Source organism: Oryx dammah, unplaced genomic scaffold (assembly GCF_014754425.2).
Source record: "Oryx dammah isolate SB20612 unplaced genomic scaffold, SCBI_Odam_1.1 HiC_scaffold_1, whole genome shotgun sequence".
Taxonomy (NCBI): Eukaryota; Metazoa; Chordata; class Mammalia; order Artiodactyla; family Bovidae; genus Oryx; species Oryx dammah.
The window spans coordinates 108,138,386-108,157,896 of NW_024070185.1; the positions used below are offsets into that span (position 1 = coordinate 108,138,386).

The 19,511-nt window shown below is 40.0% G+C and overlaps 1 protein-coding gene across 1 annotated transcript in view; it reads right to left on the minus strand.

Moving 5' to 3' along the window:
- Positions 1 to 19,511, minus strand: part of MEGF9 (multiple EGF like domains 9) — an 86,162-nt gene that overhangs the window by 13,935 nt on the left and 52,716 nt on the right. Inside the window, exon 3 of the mRNA XM_040241830.1 lies at positions 6,787 to 6,926. Within this exon, the coding sequence (XP_040097764.1) occupies positions 6,787 to 6,926 (140 nt within the window). The remainder of the gene's footprint in view (positions 1 to 6,786; positions 6,927 to 19,511) is intronic.

Here is a 19,511-nt window from a genome sequence, read left to right on the forward strand (position 1 = left end):
GAATACTTTTCCTTGACTCTCTCTTTCGTATAGAGAAGTTTGGGGTTTGGCTTTCTGACAGGCTAAATACAGGCACATGTAACTGTATGTCCTGCTTCGTTCTCCCTCTCATGTTGCTGCCCGACTCTCCGGGACCCGAGGGACTGTGGCCCACCAGGCTCCTCTGTCCATGGGACTCTCCAGGCAAGAAGACTGAGTGTGTCACCATTTCCTTCTCCAGGGGATCTTTCTGACCCAGGGACTGAACCTGAGTCTCCCAAATTACAAGCAGATTCTTCACCACTGAGCCATCTGGGAAGCCTATTTATTGTTGCTTGTAATGAGCCAGGCTCTGTATAAACATATTGCACTGAATCTTCATGACATACCATTAGGCAGTTACTGCTATAATACCAAATTCCTAAGTGAGAAGACTAAGCGATCAGTCCAAGGTAAGTCAAGATTTCATTTTCTGTGCTCTTATAGTGTATTGCCTAGATAACTTGATTTGCTTCATTTTCTGTTGTTAGAAGTTGTCTAATTTCTTAGAATTATAACTGCCACTATGGTGAGCATCTTTGAACATAAAGCTTTTTATGAATTTTGAACTATTTCCTAAAAATTGATTCTGGGAAAAAGAACTACTCAATCAGGGAAGTATTTTGAAGACTTCTGATACATATTGCTTTCTAAAATATTTTTCTCAATATATTTTATCATAAAAAGGTTACTTTAAAAATCTAATTCGATCTAAAACACAAGGTATAGATGAGATGAGGGGCATAGCGGGAGTAAGGCCTGTGAAAACGCAATAAGTGGCCACCAGAGGGCAATCTTGTGTATCAGGACACTGCTGGGGATAAAAAGTCTTCAAAATTTGAGACAAAAGCAGACTGATTTTGTATTAAACTGACAGTGTCATATGGAGTATCTATACTCTTTCATGTTAGATTCCACTTTATTATACTTCCAAACAGATAAATCATTTATTTCTTATTACTAGCCTTTAGAAATCATAACAATGAAAAGGATTTCTTTTGTCTTAAATTATCTCCTGAGCAAAAACAGGTTGGGATTTACGTGACATTTAAGAGACCTACCCCACTGCCACGAGGAAAATCAGAAATGGGAACCAGCAGTGTAGACTGCTTCCTGGTACCACAAATGAACTAGGGAGCGATTTAAACCACCTCAACAAGATGAGGCGTTTCTGTCATCCAGGACCAAAACCCATCTTTCCTCTGTAAGTTTTCCCATTCGTTTGGTCATGCATCCAACAGAAAGTTAGTAAATACTTACTATTGACTAATTTCCAAGCTAAACATGTAAAATGGTGAACAAAACTGGTATGAAACTTACAATGTAGTGAACACACCATATATGACTAAATCACAAATAAAATATATTATTACAAACTGTGATGTGTCCTATGAAAAAATACAAATGTATATGAGAGTGTATAACTGGGAAAACTGTCATTTAGCTTGGAGCATAAACTGCTTTCTAGTGAAAGTAACATTTAGCTGAAGGCCTGAAGGAAGGATATGGTTTAATAAAGCAAAAGGGCCAGGAGTGGTGGTACAAGTGTATTAGAAAGACCATTCCAGGCAGAGGAAAGATTCTGTGCAAGAACCCTGGGACAGGGGAACATAGCGTATTTTAGAAATAGAAACCAGTGCGACTGGATCACGAACAGTAAAGAAACAGAACAGCACAAGATAGAACTGGCAAGTAGGCAGGGACTAGATCGTGTGACTGAAAAAAATAACACAATTTCTTCTAAATCAATTTGTTTCTCCTTAGACTAGAGGATTAGAATGAAGAATAAGATTTCAACACAATCAAGGCTATGGTTTTTCCAGTAGTCATGTATGGATGTGATAGTTGGACTATAAAAAAGCTGAGCGCCGAAGAATTGATGCTTTGGAAATATGGTGTTGGAGAAGACACTTGAGAGTCCCTTGGACTGCAAGGAGATCCAACCAGGCCATCCTAAAGGAGACAGTCCTGGGTGTTCATTGGAAGGACTGATGCTAAAGCTGAAACTCCAATACTTTGGCTCATGGGGTCACAAAGAGTCAGACATGACTGAGTGACTGAACTGAACTGAACTGAAGACCAGAGGATTAGAATGAAGAACAAGATTTCAACACAGATTTTTTTTTCCAGAGTACTTCCTGTTCAAATACTCTGCTACCTTCAGTTCAGTTCAGTCGCTCAGTCGTGTCTGACTCTTTGCGATCCCATGAATCGCATCACGCCAGGCCTCCCTGTTCATCACCATCTCCCGGAGTTCACTCAGACTCATGTCCATCAAGTCCGTGATGCCATCCAGCCATCTCATCCTCTGTCGTCCCCTTCTCCTCCTGCCCCCAATCCCTCCCAGCATCAGAGTCTTTTCCAATGAGTCAACTCTTCCCATGAGGTGGCCAAAGTATTGGAGTTTCAGCTTCAGCATCATTCCTTCCAAAGAAATCCCAGGGTTGATCTCCTTCAGAATGGACTGGTTGGATCTCCTTGCAGTCCAAGGGACTCTCAAGAGTCTTCTCCAACACCACACTTCAAAAGCATCAATTCTTCAGCACTCAGCCTTCTTCACAGTCCAACTCTCACATCCATACATGACCACAGGAAAAACCATAGCCTTGACTAGACGGACCTTAGTTGGCAAAGTAATGTTTCTGCTTTTGAATATGCTATCTAGGTTGGTCATAACTTTTCTTCCAAGGAGTAAGCGTCTTTTAATTTCATGGCTGCAATCACCATCTGCAGTGATTTTGGAGCCCAAAAAAATAAATTCTGACACTGTTTCCACTGTTTCCCCATCTATTTCCCATGAAGTTATGGGACCGGATGCCATGATCTTCTTTTTCTGAATGTGGAGTGGAAGTGAGAAATAGATTTAAGGGCCTAGATCTGATAGATAGAGTGCCTGATGAACTATGGAATGAGGTTCGTGACATTGTACAGGAGACAGGGATCAAGACCATCCCCATGGAAAAGAAATGCAAAAAAGCAAAATGGCTGTCTGGGGAGGCCTTACAAATAGCTGTGAAAAGGAGAGAGGCAAAAAGCAAAGGAAAAAAGGAAAGATATAAGCATCTGAATGCAGAGTTCCAAAGAATAGCAAGAAGAGATAAGAAAGAAAGCCTTCCTCAGCAATCAATGCAAAGAAATAGAGAAAAACAACAGAAGGGGAAAGACTAGAGATCTCTTCAAGAAAATTAGAGATACCAAGGGAACATTTCATGCAAAGATGGGCTCGATAAAGGACAGAAATGGTCTGGATCTAACAGAAGCAGAAGATATTAAGAAGAGGTGGCAAGAATACACGGAAGAACTGTACAAAAAAGATCTTCACGACCCAGATAATCATGATGATGTGATCACTAATCTAGAGCCAGACATCTTGGAACGTGAAGTCAAGTGGGCCTTAGAAAGCATCACTATGAACAAAGCTAGTGGAGGTGATGGAATTCCAGTTGAGCTGTTTCAAATCCTGAAAGATGATGCTGTGAAAGTGCTGCACTCAATATGCCAGCAAGTTTGGAAAACTCAGCAGTGGCCACAGGACTGGAAAAGGTCAGTTTTCATTCCAATCCCAAAGAAAGGCAATGCCAAAGAATGCTCAAACTACCGCACAATTGCACTCATCTCACAGGCTAGTAAAGTAATGCTCAAAATTCTCCAAGCCAGGCTTCAGCAATATGTGAACCGTGAACTCTCTGATGTTCAAGCTGGTTTTAGAAAAGGCAGAGGAACCAGAGATCAAATTGACAACATTCACTGGATCATGGAAAAAGCAAGAGAGTTCCAGAAAAACATCTATTTCTGCTTTATTGACCATGCCAAAGCCTTTGACTGTGTGGATCACAATACACTGTGGAAAATTCTGAAAGAGAATACCAGACCACCTGACCTGCCTCTTGAGAAATCTGTATGCAGGTCAGGAAGCAACAGTTATAACTGGACATGGAACAACAGACTGGTTCCAAATAGGAAAAGGAGTACGTCAAGGCTGTATATTGTCACCCTGCTTATTTACCGTATATGCAGAGTACATCATGAGAAACGCTGGACTGGAAGAAACACAAGCTGGAATCAAGATTGCCGGGAGAAATATCAATAACCTCAGATATGCAGATGACACCACCCTGATGGCAGAAAGTGAAGAGGAGCTAAAAAGCCTCTTGATGAAAGTGAAAGAGGAGAGTGAAAAAGTTGGCTTAAAGCTCAACATTCAGAAAACGAAGATCATGGCATCCGGTCCCATAACTTCATGGGAAATAGATGGGGAAACAGTGGAAACAGTGTCAGAATTTATTTTGGGGGACTCCAAAATCACTGCAGATGGTGACTGCAGCTATGAAATTAAAAGATGCTTACTCCGTGGAAGAAAAGTTATGACCAACCTAGATAGCCTATTCAAAAGCAGAGACATTACTTTGCCAACTAAGGTCCGTCTAGTCAAGGCTATGGTTTTCCCTGTGGTCATGTATGGATGTGAGAGTTGGACTGTGAAGAAGGCTGAGCGCCGAAGAATTGATGCTTTTGAACTGTGGTGTTGGAGAAGACTCTTGAGAGTCCCTTGGACTGCAAGGGGATCCAACCAGTCCATTCTGAAGGAGATCAACCCTGGGATTTCTTTGGAAGGAATGATGCTGAAGCTGAAACTCCAATACTTTGGCCACCTCCTGCGAAGAGTTGACTCATTGGAAAAGACTCTGATGCTGGGAGGGATTGGGGGCAGGAGGAGAAGGGGACGACAGAGGATGAGATGGCTGGATGGCATCACGGACTGGATGGACGTGAGTCTGAGTGAACTCCGGGAGATGGTGATGGACAGGGAGGCCTGGCATGCTGCGATTCATGGGGTCGCAAAGAGTCAGACACGACTGAGCGACTGAACTGAACTGAACTGAACTGAACTGAGCTTTAAGCCAACTTTTTCACTCTCCACTTTCACTTTGAGGCTTTTTAGTTCCTCTTCACTTTCTGCCATAAGGGTGGTATCATCTGCATATCTGAGGTTATTGATATTTAATCTCATAAAAACACTTGTTATTTGTCAGACTAGTATGTTCTGATTTTGTTGTTGGTGGGGAAAAAGATTTCCAAGGAAGTATCTCCAATCCCTACATTTAGGAAAGAATAAGATTAGGAAGATTTAGGAAAGATTTCTTAGATTTAGGAAAGATTAAGAACTGAAGACCAGAGAAGTTAACTGTCTCTGGTTTTTAACAGTGTAACCAAGTTTGCCTGATATGGTTTTCTTTGCTCCTGACTGCCTAGGGTTTGCTGAGTTGTTTGAATCTGTGAGTTGGTCTCTTTCATTAATTTGGAAAACTCGTGGCCATTATCTTTTTAGATATTTGCTTCTGTCCCAGTATCTCTCTCCTTTCTTTCTGAGCCTTCAAGTACACCTATGTGAGACCTTCTGGCTGTATCCCATATGTCTTTTCTGCTCTGCTCTTTCCTTTGCCTTTTTTCTCTCTATGCTGCAGTTTGGATATTTCAAACTGAACTGTATTTGAATCTACTAACTTTGTCTTCGCTGTCTACAATAGTATACTACCTTGTCTTCACAGTATATACTGTAGACTGCTATTAAGTTCACGCGATGAGGTATTGATTTCAGGTATTGTATTTTTCCATTCTAGATTGTTCTTTTGATTATTTTTTTTGAGTCCAAATCTCTTGAGATTTTGCCTCTTTTCACCTATTTTGTCTATTTTCTCCTCTATTTTCTTTAAAATATTAACTTAAAATAATAGTTATTTTAAATTCATTTTAGGATAACTCTAATACCTGGGTCATCTGTGGATCTGCTTCCGTTGCTTTTCTCTTTATTACTGGCCACATTTTCCTACCTCAGAACTGTCCCCTGTTTTAGCTGCCAGATGCAGTATACAAAAGAACCACAGATGACTCGTCTTCCCTCTGTTAGGCAGATGTAATGAGAGGACCACCCCAGTTCAGTCAGAAGTTGAGACAGGTTGAGGATGAACGGCAATTGGAGTATGAGGCAGTGCGCCTATGGCTCATCACTGCTTCTTGGTCACAGCCTCCTAAGGCTTTTGACTGAGGACCCAGCAGGTATGTGTCTTCTCAGCCATGAAAGACTGCAACAGATATAGAATGTGAGTAATGGATGTGAGCCTAAATCCCACGGAATATACCTTTTGAATCTGGCAATGGTCATATGTTGTCGCAGGCCCTTTATTTCTAAAAAGAATTTGTCTCCTAAGCACCATAAGACTGAGAGATTTCTTTCCACCTTCTGGGCCAGCCTTCCATCTCCTGCACAGCCACTCAGCGTCCTGTGGGAAGACTGGCCTGTGTTTAGGGCTCTCTAGTTTCCCATTCATAATCGAAGCCCCAAACAACTGCCGAAAGTCCTGCTTGTGTCTTTCCTCAAGAAGAATCCTTTTACTTGGACTAAGCCCACTCCTTAGTCTGTGCCCAGAATCGGCCAATGTCCCTTGGAAGGAAAGTGGCTGGTGAGCATCAGCTTACTTAGGAAAGTAAGTAAGTTACTTACTTACTTACTTCTACCCTTTCTGGAATTTCAGTTCATATAGTTTTCATTGCTTCCATGGATTGCCAACCAATATGATTTTTGAAATTTATATATATATATATATATAGTTGTTGTAGAAGAAGTTTGGCTTGCTATGACCTATGACATCCTACTTAGAAGAGAAAGATCCTTACAAACTCTTTGGGAAGAATTAACTCAGAGAAGAAGGACTTCAAAATGAAAAGAACAGTGGACTAATTACATAAAAAAGTAAGGAAAGCATGTACCTGTGAGGGCATCACAACTGGCAGACCGATTACTGCACTGGCAGGGCAGGCAGCCACTCTTATTAAAGCCGTAATACCCGTCTTGGCACCTGTCACATGAAGAACCGGTGACACCCGCTTCGCATTGACATTTCCCAGAGCTGCAGATAAAAGCAAAGACAATGAACAAAATAAATCAGCTTGAAGGTTTTGTTGGCTAACATCTCATCAGAGATGGTCTTAATGCAGAAGTGTCAGCTGGATCCTAGTCGCTATACGCACCGAGCGGGTTTTATTCTGAATTACAAGTCGGACAGCTTCAGGACTATTAATTCAATTAGCATGGCAATAACACTGATCATTTCTGACAATTTAATCCTCTGCACTTGGATAGTTTAGAATAAATGATAAAGGAACCATGGGGAGTTCCAGTGCCTGGTCCTTCACCATCTTTGTTTACGAAAAGCACTGGGGTGTAGGATTGGCACCACCGTCGCATCTCATCCCCAAATCGTCCACCGCTGCCCCAGCACCCAAACTGCCCAATCTGAAGAAGAGAAGAAAAACCACCCAGGTCCCACTCAGTCTAGCTTTTGGTTGAAAAATATAAAAATAAGGACTCTAATGACTGTGCTAGAAACTCAATATGATTTTCTACTGTAGGCCAATGCTGTATTAACACAATTCTGGCAATTTTCCGGAATTCACAACTAAGTGAATATGACTGTAATGAGGACCTCTATTCATTTCTGAATTAAACCCAAATAAACATGCTTGATTGTCAACTCCAAAAAAAGGACTAAAAATCTAAAGTAAGAAAAATATTTTATTTAGTGTCCCATTTCTTATTAACCTGTTTTCTTTTCTTAGATGTCCATTACATCAGTGATATCATCTCTCCAATCACTGAAATTAAAACTCTTGTTTTAATTTTCAACTCTTCTCTCTCGACTCCATGCTCTTCCATTCACTCATTCAAATTCAATATACCACCAGTTTTGGTCAGATTTTCTTCCAAAGCATCTCTTGTTATTCACTCTATAGTCGTCTCTCTTACAATATCTCCCCTCTTCTTCCTCTCTTAGACATTCTCCTACTTTCAGCCTCATCTTTCCCCATGACTTTTCCCTGACTGGTCAACGGAGATCTTTTGGCCTCCTGACAGCACTTTCTCCATACTGTACATTTTATTCCTAATCATGGATTTTCCTACATTCTTTCATATATGTAACTCTAGTTAGACTGTTAAAGGCCTAAAGCAAAGGCTGTATCATGCAGCTGTTTTTCAAGTTATCTTCAAGATGTAGAGTCGAACACAACTGAGCAACTAACACCTTCAAGACAAGCATGAGCAGAGGAAGTGTCTGCCTTAACTGTCTTCATCATACTTGTTACTTGGTAAGTTTGCAGAGTTCAGGGACCCTATCCTAGCCATCTTGCTATCTTTAGAGTCTAGTATAGTACCTTGCTTGTTGGAGACAACTAATATATGCTTGATAAATAAATGCTCAATACACAAACTGAGTTTTAGAGTTAAGCACTGGGAGGGGAAAAGAAAGACGAAAGGCTGCACTAATTACTAGGACTCTCAAAACAGCTAAAGTACTTTTCCCTTTTTTCCAACAGTGTCACTCTTCTTTACATGCTCATTCTGGACATCAAAATTTTAGAATTCATATCAGTAGAGTCCTGGCACCAGTCATATTGGATGGGAGTCAATATAATGTAGAACTGCATCTCAATGTAATTATTTTAGAGACTCAGCTCCTAATAATGAGCCCCTATGGGGATGTTCATTCTACTTCAGGAGTCCAGGCTAAAATTGTTCATACTCACACAGCTCTTACACATGTCAGTTAAAGTAATCCCCTACTGCTTCCCATACTCCCATTTCTGTAATAAAAATAGAAGTTCTAAATTTGAGCATTATTGGAACTTTGGGTCAAAATTTGCAGAATGGGACTAAAGCAACTTTCAGCTGTGTGGATTCTACTTATAGTATACAAACCTAAGTTTTGTGTTTTGTTTTTTTTTTTTTAATTCAGATGTGCCTCTCTGTTTATCAGCATGCCCTGGTCTAAATAACGAGGCTTTTGCCTTCTATCCTAAAAATACTATTTTGAGCAGTTATAGTTGAAATTCACTTCTCTCTCCCACTTAACCCATGGTTCTTTGCAATATCCCAGGGTATGCCAAAAAGGAGCAGAAAAATAGTTCTACATGGTATATTTTTAGGGCTTTACTCAAAGCCAGTCAAGAAAGGAAAGAAACCCATGCTTATGTAAATAATAAATACTTAACATATCTTAAAGCCTTATATCCTGAGAAGTTACCTATCAAACTCTGTATTTCTGTCTTAAAGCTGCCTAATACATTGGGTTATGCAATTTCTTGACTAACAATTTTACAGAAAATGTAAAATGGAAACATCTGAAAGAAATGGTGATGATGATAAAAACAATAAGTGATCATTCATTTAGGGCCTATGTCAATAAATACATATTCTTTCTAATCCTCAAAGTAACTCTACAAGATGGTGGTCATAACCCTCATTTTACTACTGAGGGAATTCAAAGGGTTAAAGTTACTGTCCACACCTAATAAAGGCAGGTTTATTTATACAAAGCCAGACTTTCCCACTATGCTACCTACCCTCTGCTCAGTTTAACTCTAAATTTGTACAATAAATTTGCCTGCCAAATAATCTGATACCCACTTGGGTATCAAGCTTCATTCTGTAGATTCCAAGCACCACAATTCACCATTTATTTAGGTTCTGACCCCAGTGAGCTGTTTCTGCCTTGCCCAGAATAAACCCAGTCTCTCTTCTCATTGCCTGTAAGTTTCAGATCTCCCTTAACAAATCTGAAGAGTTTTTCTGCTTGAAGACACTGCAGCCTAGCAAAGTCCCAAGGTTCTCAGAGACACAGCCCAGATTTTGATGTATTTGTTGTTATTTAGTCGCTCAGTCATATCTGATTCTTGGTGACCCCATGGACTATAACACTGTTCTTCCCTGTTCTTTACTATCTCCTGGAATTTGCTCAAACTCATGTCCACTGCGTCAGTGACACCATCAACCATCTCATCCTCTGTCACTCCCTTCTCTTCTTGCCCTCAATCGATCCCAGCATCAGGGTCTTTCCCAAGGAGTCAGCTCTTTGCATCAGGTGGCCAAAGTATTGGAGCTTCAGCTTCAGCATCAGTCCTTCCAATGAATATTCAGGGTTTATTTCCTTTAGGGTTGACTTGGATCTCCCTGCAGTCCAAGGGACTCTCAAGAGCCTTCTCCAGCACCACAGTTCGAAAGTATCAATTCTTTGGTGCTCAGCCTTCTTTATGGTCCAACTCTCACATCCATACATGACTACTGGAAAAACCATAGCTTGGACTACACAGACTTTTGTCAGCAAAGTAATGTCTCTGCTTTGCAATACACTATCTAGTTTGTCATAGCTTTTCTTCCAAGGAGCAAGCATCTTTTAATATGGCTCAGCCTGTGTCCACAGTGATTTTATTTTAGTTAATCTTAATTAAAGTCTGTATTAATTATACTAGAGAAGATGATTATTCTTTTTAAAATTTCAACAGAAATTTACATTTCCAAGCATGTCACTCAAGTAACTGCAAAAAAGAAAACAACTGGGGAAAAAAAAAAAACCCTACCTATATACATACATACAGTCTTACCTAAAAATACCCTGGGGTACTTAAAGATCTAGCAAAGTAAACCTGTATTCGTCAAAGAACGAAGTCCAGGGTTATCTTATGATTCAACAAGAAGGAATCAGTCAACTGCTAAGTCTCACTATACTGTCAGAAAATTATAAAGGATATAATGTACCTTTTGGAGACTGGCTAATATTACTTCATTAGCCAGTTTCCAAGCCTTTAAAAATGTTAATCAAAATATGTTTGCTCCCCATTTCTCCATAGATATTAGATTATTTGGTAAAGAGAAGGATAAACAGCTACTTAATGACAGTGTCTGCCCAATTCACCGTCTATAAGAAAAAGGTATTACCTTGGAATACCCAATCACCTAATAATATCTCATAAGCATAATATAGCCAATGCTCCCAAAGTAGTTGCTATTCCTATAAGTGATCTTTCCCGTCATAATTCTGCTTTAGGCACTCAGAAGACTGATTTAAGCAGGCATCTTTCTCCCTGGAGAATATCCTCCTCAGTTCTTGATTTTTTTTTAAAAAAGTGACTTTATGAATCTTGATCAGGCAATTGACTAGTCTAGATGCCATGCATCACTTTTCTTGGGTAGATTTTAAAACAACGAGAGAGGAGGTGCTTTTTTCTCTCTCTGTTTTTTAAAAAATATAGACTTTAGTAGGGAAATGTGGTTGTGAGCCTGCAAGTAGTAGCTACTCGTGGCCCACGGCCAACTTCTGCATGTATAAGAGTTAAAGCACTCAGCAAATATAAAGCTTTCCCTGTATGACTTCTTTTATAGAATAAAGCCGTTACAACACCCCCTTTCATGGTCTCCCTCTGTTAAAGACTGTTGAATGCTTTTTGAAGCAAAGGTCAATGATATAAATGCAATGAAATTTTAAAAAAAGCAAAAGCAAAAAAAAAAAAAAAAGGCCTGTTAATAGACCACTTATGCTTATCCACAGATTTAAAATGAAGGAAGCAGACTCACATCTTCATATCTGGAGAATAAGGGCACAGAACTGGATTTTGAAAAGTTAGAAATCTATACTACTGACATCAACTAACCAAGAATTTAAGATGGAATTTCCTCATCTGGCATCACTTTTTATAGAGATGAGTTACTTGCTAGTAAAGAACTAACTGGGGTTTCTCAAGCGGTGCTAGAGGTAAAGAACCCCCAGGCCAAAGCAGGAGGTGTAAGAGACGTGGGTTTGAAGCTTGGGTCAGGAAGATCCCCTAGAGGAGGAAATGGCAACCCAATCCACTATTCTAGTCTGGAGAATTCCATGGACAGAGGCACCTGGCGAGCTACAGTCCACAGGGATGCACAGTCAGACACAACTAAAGCCACTTAGTACCATCGGCACAAAGAACTAACGAAGTACGGAGAGCTGTGTCAGAAAGGTGAGCATGGAGTCATGTATAAAGGAAGCACAGACACTGTGGAACTAAGCTACACTGAGTATAACTAAGTATATAATATGCATCCTTAAATTATCCCAGACAGAATGATCAGATTTTCTTATAGTGTTGTTAGGGGAAGCACACTGATAGAAACCACCCACCCTGGCCAGGCACCATAGTAACCATTTGCATGAGTTGTTTTATGACAGGTGATCCTGATAAGGAATACAGAACTAATAAGCCACCACCAACCAGGAGAGTTCAGGAAAGGTTCAAAAGTGACACCATGTGTCCAACCACCTCCCAGAATCCTTCTTGCTGGCATCCATCTTGGCTGAACAAGGCATGCACCACCAGGAAGGACTCTGAGTCGGAAGGATTGGCTAAAGACAACCCAGAAACTAATTCCATCACCATAAAACCCAATACTACAAGCCATGTGGCAGAGCAGTTCTCCTGGATTCTCTTACCCTACTGCTCTCCGCCTGGGCACCCCTTCCCAGTAAAATCTCTTGCTTATGTGTCTCCTCAGATAATTCATTTCTGAGTGTTAGGCAAGAGCCCACTTTCGGGCCCTGGAGGGAGTCCTCCTTCCTGCAACATAAGAAGTCAAGAAGACATTATAAGTGATCATGTTAGGGGAAGCACACTGATTGAAGCCGCCCACCTGGCCAGGCACCATAGGAACCATTCGCATGAGTTGTTTTATGACAGGAGATCCTGATAAGGAATACGGAACTAATAAGCCACCACCAACAGGAAGAGTTCGGGAAAGGTCTAAAGGAGACACCGCCTGTCTGTCCACTTCCCAGAATCCCTCTCGCTAGCATCCATCATGGCTGAGTGATGCGTGCGCCACCAGGAAAGATGCTGAATTAGAATGACTGGCCAAAGACCACCCGGAAGCTAAACCCATCACCATAAAACCCGAGACTGCGAGCCACGCGGCAGAGCAGTTCTCCTGGGTTCCCTCACCCTGCTGCTCTCCACCCAGGCGCCCTTTCCCATAAAATCTCTTGCTTTGTCAGCACATGTGTCTCCTCGGACAATTCATTTCCGAGGGTTAGACAAGGGCCCAGTTTTGGGCCCTGGAAGGGGTCCCTCTTCCTGCAACAATGTCAGTGCTTAGCATAGATTTTATCACATTCACAGGTGTGAACAACTATTATAAACACTGAAAAAAATCTGCCTCAAAATGTAAACAAAGAATGCATTTTCTGACATGAAGTAATTCATTTTTCAAAAGAAAATTCAAAGATGTATCATCTCAAGATATAGTACATATTTATGTCACACAAGTACTAGCCAAAATATCATTTTAAGGGTTCTGTTTTGTTTAAGATGAGTGGGTGGAGAATCTTCAGAATTTCCATTATTTTAGTAGGGTAGGAAGGGTGGGACGCAGGAAGGGAGGTATCAGAGTCTATGGAAAATTCATAGCCTGAGGAGACACAGAGAGCTTGGTTTAAATTCCAGCTCTGCTATTAACTAGCTAAAGTGAGTACTTATTCTGTCTTGGATTCAGTATTCTCATTTGTAAAATGAAGATAATTAGACCAAACTCTAGAGTTATTGTGAGGATTAAAGATCACATATGCAGGCTACTTAGCACAGTGTTTGGCACATAATCAATATTTAAAACAATGAAAGAATGATGAAGATGAAGCCAATGGGTCCTAAATCTTTTTGTGTGTGTGTGTGAATTGTAAAGAAGATCAGTTAGAATCTCGAGTAGGCAAAGACAGACAAGTTTATTTATGTTTAAAATTCTGTTAACAAACCTAGAAAAATGGCAAGACTTTATGGGGTAACTACTAGTTTGGAGCCAAAATGTGGCTCGGAAAAGAGAGAACACTATGAACACATGGTAGAAACAGTTTTTGGAAAGAAAATTTAAAAATTGAGAATCAGCAAAATCCTATAGGTGGGACCAAAGCCAGAGAGACCTGATATGCTTTTGTACCAGCCAGCTAAATTGATCTAATTTTTTCTAAATTGCCAAATGTCTTTATGTTTTTTATATTATCAAAAACATTATCTATTTTCTTCCTAAGATTTATAAGTTATAACTTACATGATGGCATACCTTTAGATATCATGTTATTAATAAACAGTCACAGTCACTATAAAGATATAGTTCTAATTAGGGAAAATTAATTTATTCAGAAGCCTTGCTTTTTCTCCTTCCTCCTCCTCTTTCAAACAGCTTACATGTTGGCACTCTGACATGGAAAGGACAAGAAACAGAAACAGATAAATAAATTAAGTATATTAATTTTCTTCTTCTGCCTCTTTCAATAACTAAAAGCAATTTAGTTTAGAACGAGACTTAAACTGTTAGTCAAAATAGAATCTGAAATTAAGAGGAAATTTCTTACTGTAAGCTCTCCCAATATATTAAAAGTAGTATTAAAAGGCAGCTAGTGAAAGTTTTTCTAACCAGAAAAAGCTTCTACATGGGAAAATAAACAAAACAAAAAGTCAATTAACAATCCTTAATTTCATGTTTGACTCACGGTTTGTAAAGGTAATGAAAAAACAGTATCTCCTTTTTATGAAAGAAACTCAATAATTTGGCAAAAGACAATCTGCATTTAGTGTTCCTCTGTCTTTCTACAATCATGGAAAAGACTATTATGCAATGACCAAAGCTTCTTTTCTGGAAGAAAGAAAAAAGATAGCTTTATTGTTGAAAACATTGGGCTATTATGCGAAACATTCCTTGTTTTTTTGAGGGCAAATAGTCTAAAATATTTTTAGAGGAAATTCATATTCAGGCAGAAATTCTTAATACTCAAAAAGGGTATTGCCTAAGTGTAAAAATATTTCTGATAGCTGATCTTACCAAAATCAAATTTAAAAGTTTATTTGAAAAGTCAGAAGTAAAACTTAATGGCAAAAAAAAATAAAAGTATCATATTTCCAGAGCCACAACTTGGGAAAGCAAACTTAAACTAAGAAAGTTATTTCTTATTTCCTTCATTTTTTTTTAAATGGAAGAAATACAGACATAGGAATTCTCAAACCCACACAATTACTCCATTATTTGATGGAGATTTCTGCATTTCAAAAGCCATTTTGAAAAGAGAAAAAGCATGAAGTCCCAGTGTCCTGTTCTTGAAAAGATTGTGCTTCTCACATATGTTAACATTTGTAGTCTTTTGTAACCATTGTAAAAGGTTTGCTTATAGTAAAAGGACAATTATTAATACTTAATTTGTGTACACACTGTGTTCTAAAAATTAACTTGTAGTTCTTAGAATTTAGAACTCATTTTCTCACAGAAATGACAGCATAAATAGTGGTTTGCTTTCCAGATGAGCAAACAAAAACCTGTTTAGCTCAAAATGTTGATATTAACAGTAACTGAGGACCAAGTCCTTTCTACCTAACTAAGCCTTTGAGCTCTGAACCCTCTAAGGAGTGGAGTGGTCAGGGGACAATCTGAGTCTTAATTCCTACTATAGGGTTATAATAAAGTGCAATATTTATCTATGCAATACTTTTGTTCTTACAATAGTATGTTCATTAGCCTCAGTTTTGTCAGCTTCTTGCTGTTTGATTACTGGGCAAGTTACATTTCCACATCGAAAAATAAGAATAAGAATCCTTGTTTCAAAAATTGTCTCAGTTTATGTATTTAAGAGTCTTCCAAATCTTAGTAGCTCCTTATATGGTAAAATAATAATATTCTCAATACCCCCAATTGTTAGAATATAGTAATATGAATGACTCAATTTTCAAGGTCACACAGCCAGAGGGTAATCAGAATTATAGCCTAAGTCTTCTGCCTACAAATACAATGTTTTTCTCCTATATTCTAGGTTACTTCTATATACATATGAAAGCAATTCAGAAGGATTTAATGTGCTCATCTTCATAGACTTGCAAAACTCCTAGAAGAAGCTTTTATCTTGATCTGCTGGCTCAATCATCAGTCATTTAAATATCTCCAATTGAATGAGACTTTAAAATAATTGCCCAAGAAATGAGATATTGCTTCCAATCCGTCTCAGTATGATTCCAAGATTTGGGAGCTCTAGTTTCCTACTTGTATCTAGCACTATTTGCAAATGTCCCGATTTCAGCCAGTTTCCTTGCAAAGCTTTCTTTTACCCCCCTAGCAAGTTTATTGATATAACTTTGGAAAGTAGTTCAATTTTCATTTTCAAATTATTAAATTTTTTATTCATTCAAAAGTAGACAAATTTAAAGATAATACAACTTAAAGAACAATACATTCAAAACTTTGATATCTACTAGGGAGACATTCGGAGCAGGCAATGGCACGCCACTCCAGTACTCTTGCCTGAAAAACCCCATGGACGGAGGAGCCTGGTGGGCTGCAGTCCATGGGGTCGCTGAGGGTCGGACATGACTGAGCAACTTCACTTTCACTTTTCACTTTCCTGCATTGGAGAAGGAAATGGCAACCCACTCCAGAGTTCTTGCCTGGAGCATCCCAGGGACGGGGGAGCCTGGTGGGCTGCCGTCTCTGGGGTCGCACAGAGTCGGTCACGACCGAAGCGACTCGGCGGCAGCAGCAGCAGCAGGGAGACATTTGAAGCCCCTTATGTAGCCCTCCTCAACTGCATCCCCTTCTCTTACTACAGAAGCAATTAAGTTTTAATCATTCTCAAGCTTTTTAAGAGTTTTAACATCTCTGCGTGTGTGTGTGCTAAATCACGTCAGTCCTGTCCGTCTCTTTGTGACCCCGTGGACTGTAGCCCGCCAGGCTCCTCTGTCCATGGGATTCTCCAGGCAAGAACACTGGAGTGGGTTGCCATGTCCTCCTCCACGGGATCTTCCTGACCCAGGGATCGAGCCCACATCTCTTATGTCTCCTGTACTGGCAGGTGGGTTCTTTACCACTAGGGCCATCTGGGAAACCCTACCATCTCTGTATGCATTACTAAATCATTTATCACATACTTTTGCCTGCTCTTAAACTTTGTTAATAAAAATAATTATATACTCTCCAATTTACTTTTTTCTTGATCCACAGAATATTATGTTTTGAAATTCATCACAGTAAACTGTTATAGCTATAGTCATTCATTTTTCTCTGCTGTACTGTATTTCATCACATAAATATAATCCTATTTATTTATTCATTCTTCTAAACATATAGGCTGTTTTCATTTGTTATTTTGGATACCAAAGGCTTCTGTGAACCTTCGTATATGTTCCTTCTGTACACAAGAGCATGCATTTCTCTAGGGTACTTACCAAGGTATGGTCCTGCAAGGTCATTGAGTTTGTGCACGATCAACTTTACTAGGCAATACCTGTTTTCCAAAAATAAGTACTAGCTCTCAACGAAAATGCTATTTTGCTTAACCTCAATATTCTGACTCTGCTAAAAGGGCCTCTTTAATGGACACAGTCCTCTATAAACAAAGAACAGAGGCTAGAAGGCCTTCTGGTTTTCTCCTACATGGGGCTTCCCTGGTGGCTCAGAGGTTAAAGCGTCTGCCTGTAATGCGGGAGACCTGGGTTTGATCCCTGGGTTGGGAAGAGCCCCTGGAGAAGGAAATGGTAACCCACCTCCCTGGAGAATCCCATGGATGTAGGAGCATGCTGGGCTACAGTCCACAGGATCGCAGAGTCGGACATGACTGAGTGACTTGATTTTCTTTCACTTTTCTCCTACATATAAGTTGATATTAGGTTTTAGGGGGCAATATTGTCCACTAGATCAATGGTGCTCAAATCTAAGCATGCATCTGGAAGGCTGCTCAGCCCTATCCCAGGATTTCGGATTCAATAGGTCTAGGGTTGGCCCCAGGAATTTTCATTTCTAATTCCTAGGTTACGCTGATACTGGTCTGGAGACCCTACTTAGAGAACCGGTGCACTAGCTTAATGAGATATTCTTATTTTACTACCTATTAATACTTTTAATACTCCCAGCCCTGACTGGCAAAGCTGCTTAATCTCTTCTTCTAGGCTTAGTGCTGAACCTGTTATTTGGTATCATTTCCAACATAAGCAATCAGCCTCAGTGATCTGCCTGTCATTAAGTTCCATTCGCTTACTGGTTCAGTTAACCGCAGTCCCCTATGTTCTCAATGACTGAATTACAATTATTATCTGAATAGATGAATTTCTCAGCACCAGGCTCCGGGTCCTAGTTGCTCTGCCTACTTTTCGCCTCAGTGGATAGGTCCGTGACACTTGTTTTCAGATCTCCAGCATGTCAAATGCCTGCCAGCAAGTCAGGTGGACACAGCTTTGATATCCGTCAATGTGCTAATTTCTGCCTTGCAAATGAGTCTCTATAGATATGGATTCTCCACAGATACTGTCATTACTTCAAATTGTTTCCTTCTATGCAATATCTGGGCATCCCAGGTGGCTCAGTGGTAAAGAATCAGCCTGTCAGGAGACACAGGAGATGTGAGTTTGATCCCTGGGTCAGAAAGATCCCCTGGAGTAGGAAATGGCAACCTGGTTCGGTGTTCTTGCCTGGAAAACTCCATGGACAGAGGATCCTGGTGGGCTACAGTCCATGGGGTCTCCAAGAGTCAGACACGACTGCGTGACGGAGCACACACGTGCCCAGGTGTCTCTTCTATTAATAGACGTATGTCTCTACGGGCCAGTTCCTGGGTGAATGAGTCACGCTGACCCACACCCAGATCGGCACTTATACTGAGGCACTGCCATATGTAGTCTTGCTCATTCTGCTTCAGGGGACATTTCTATACAGTGGGGAAAGCCTTGAGGACAGACAGACGCAGACTCAAATCCAAGCTCTGCCACTTATTAGTCAGGCCCCACGGCTGAGAAACTTAGCCTCTAAGAGCAAGATAGCTAAACTGTTCTGAGAAATCAGAGACATTATATGTGTAAAGCATCAAGCATAGAGGTTTAACAGTGTTCGTTAGGTGTTCATTTCCTTCTGATCCTCCTACTGAATTATGTAATTTCCTTGGGTGAACAGCTTAGTCCAGAAAGCTAAAACTATTTCCCTGCAAAAACCTTTCAAACATCTATAATATCTGTTTTATTGGACATCCTATTTAACTGTAGAACTCTTTTTAAAAAGTCAACTCAAGACGAAGAAAACCAGAAATTAAAGAGATGGCATTGTAGTGTAGTGTATGTGTTAGGAATCGGCAGAAGAGATGAAGGGGTTCTGTCATGGATAACATAAGCCACATTTCCATCACTGCTTTTGGCAATGTGAGAAGAACGGCTGTGTTCCTCCTGTATAGTACTCCTCTCAGATCTCTTTGAGAACCTACTGAATGCTACAGATCTTCTGCACAGAAAATGCCCAGATCACCACCGCATTTCGTGCACTTCCCCAACTTAGGTTAGGAACTCCTGACCAAACCCAGAACCGCATGCCATGGCAGTTTAATGCAGCAGAAAGAACATGGGATATGGTGTCGGAAGCCCCTGAAATGACTCCTTCTCACTCTGGTAATTAATAGATATCCAGCTGTGGGCTTCTCTTGGAACTTTCAAATACTACTTTTCATCTATAATTTGGTGGATAAATAATTGTTACCTACCCCTCAGGGTTGTTGTTAGAATGAAGTGAGAAAATGTACAGGAGAAAAGAATATTATTGTTTGTAAATGACTTTATTCCCCAGAAACCTAAGTTTATAAACATAGGAACAAACTCAAAAATCTTAAATTATTGAATATATGAATATG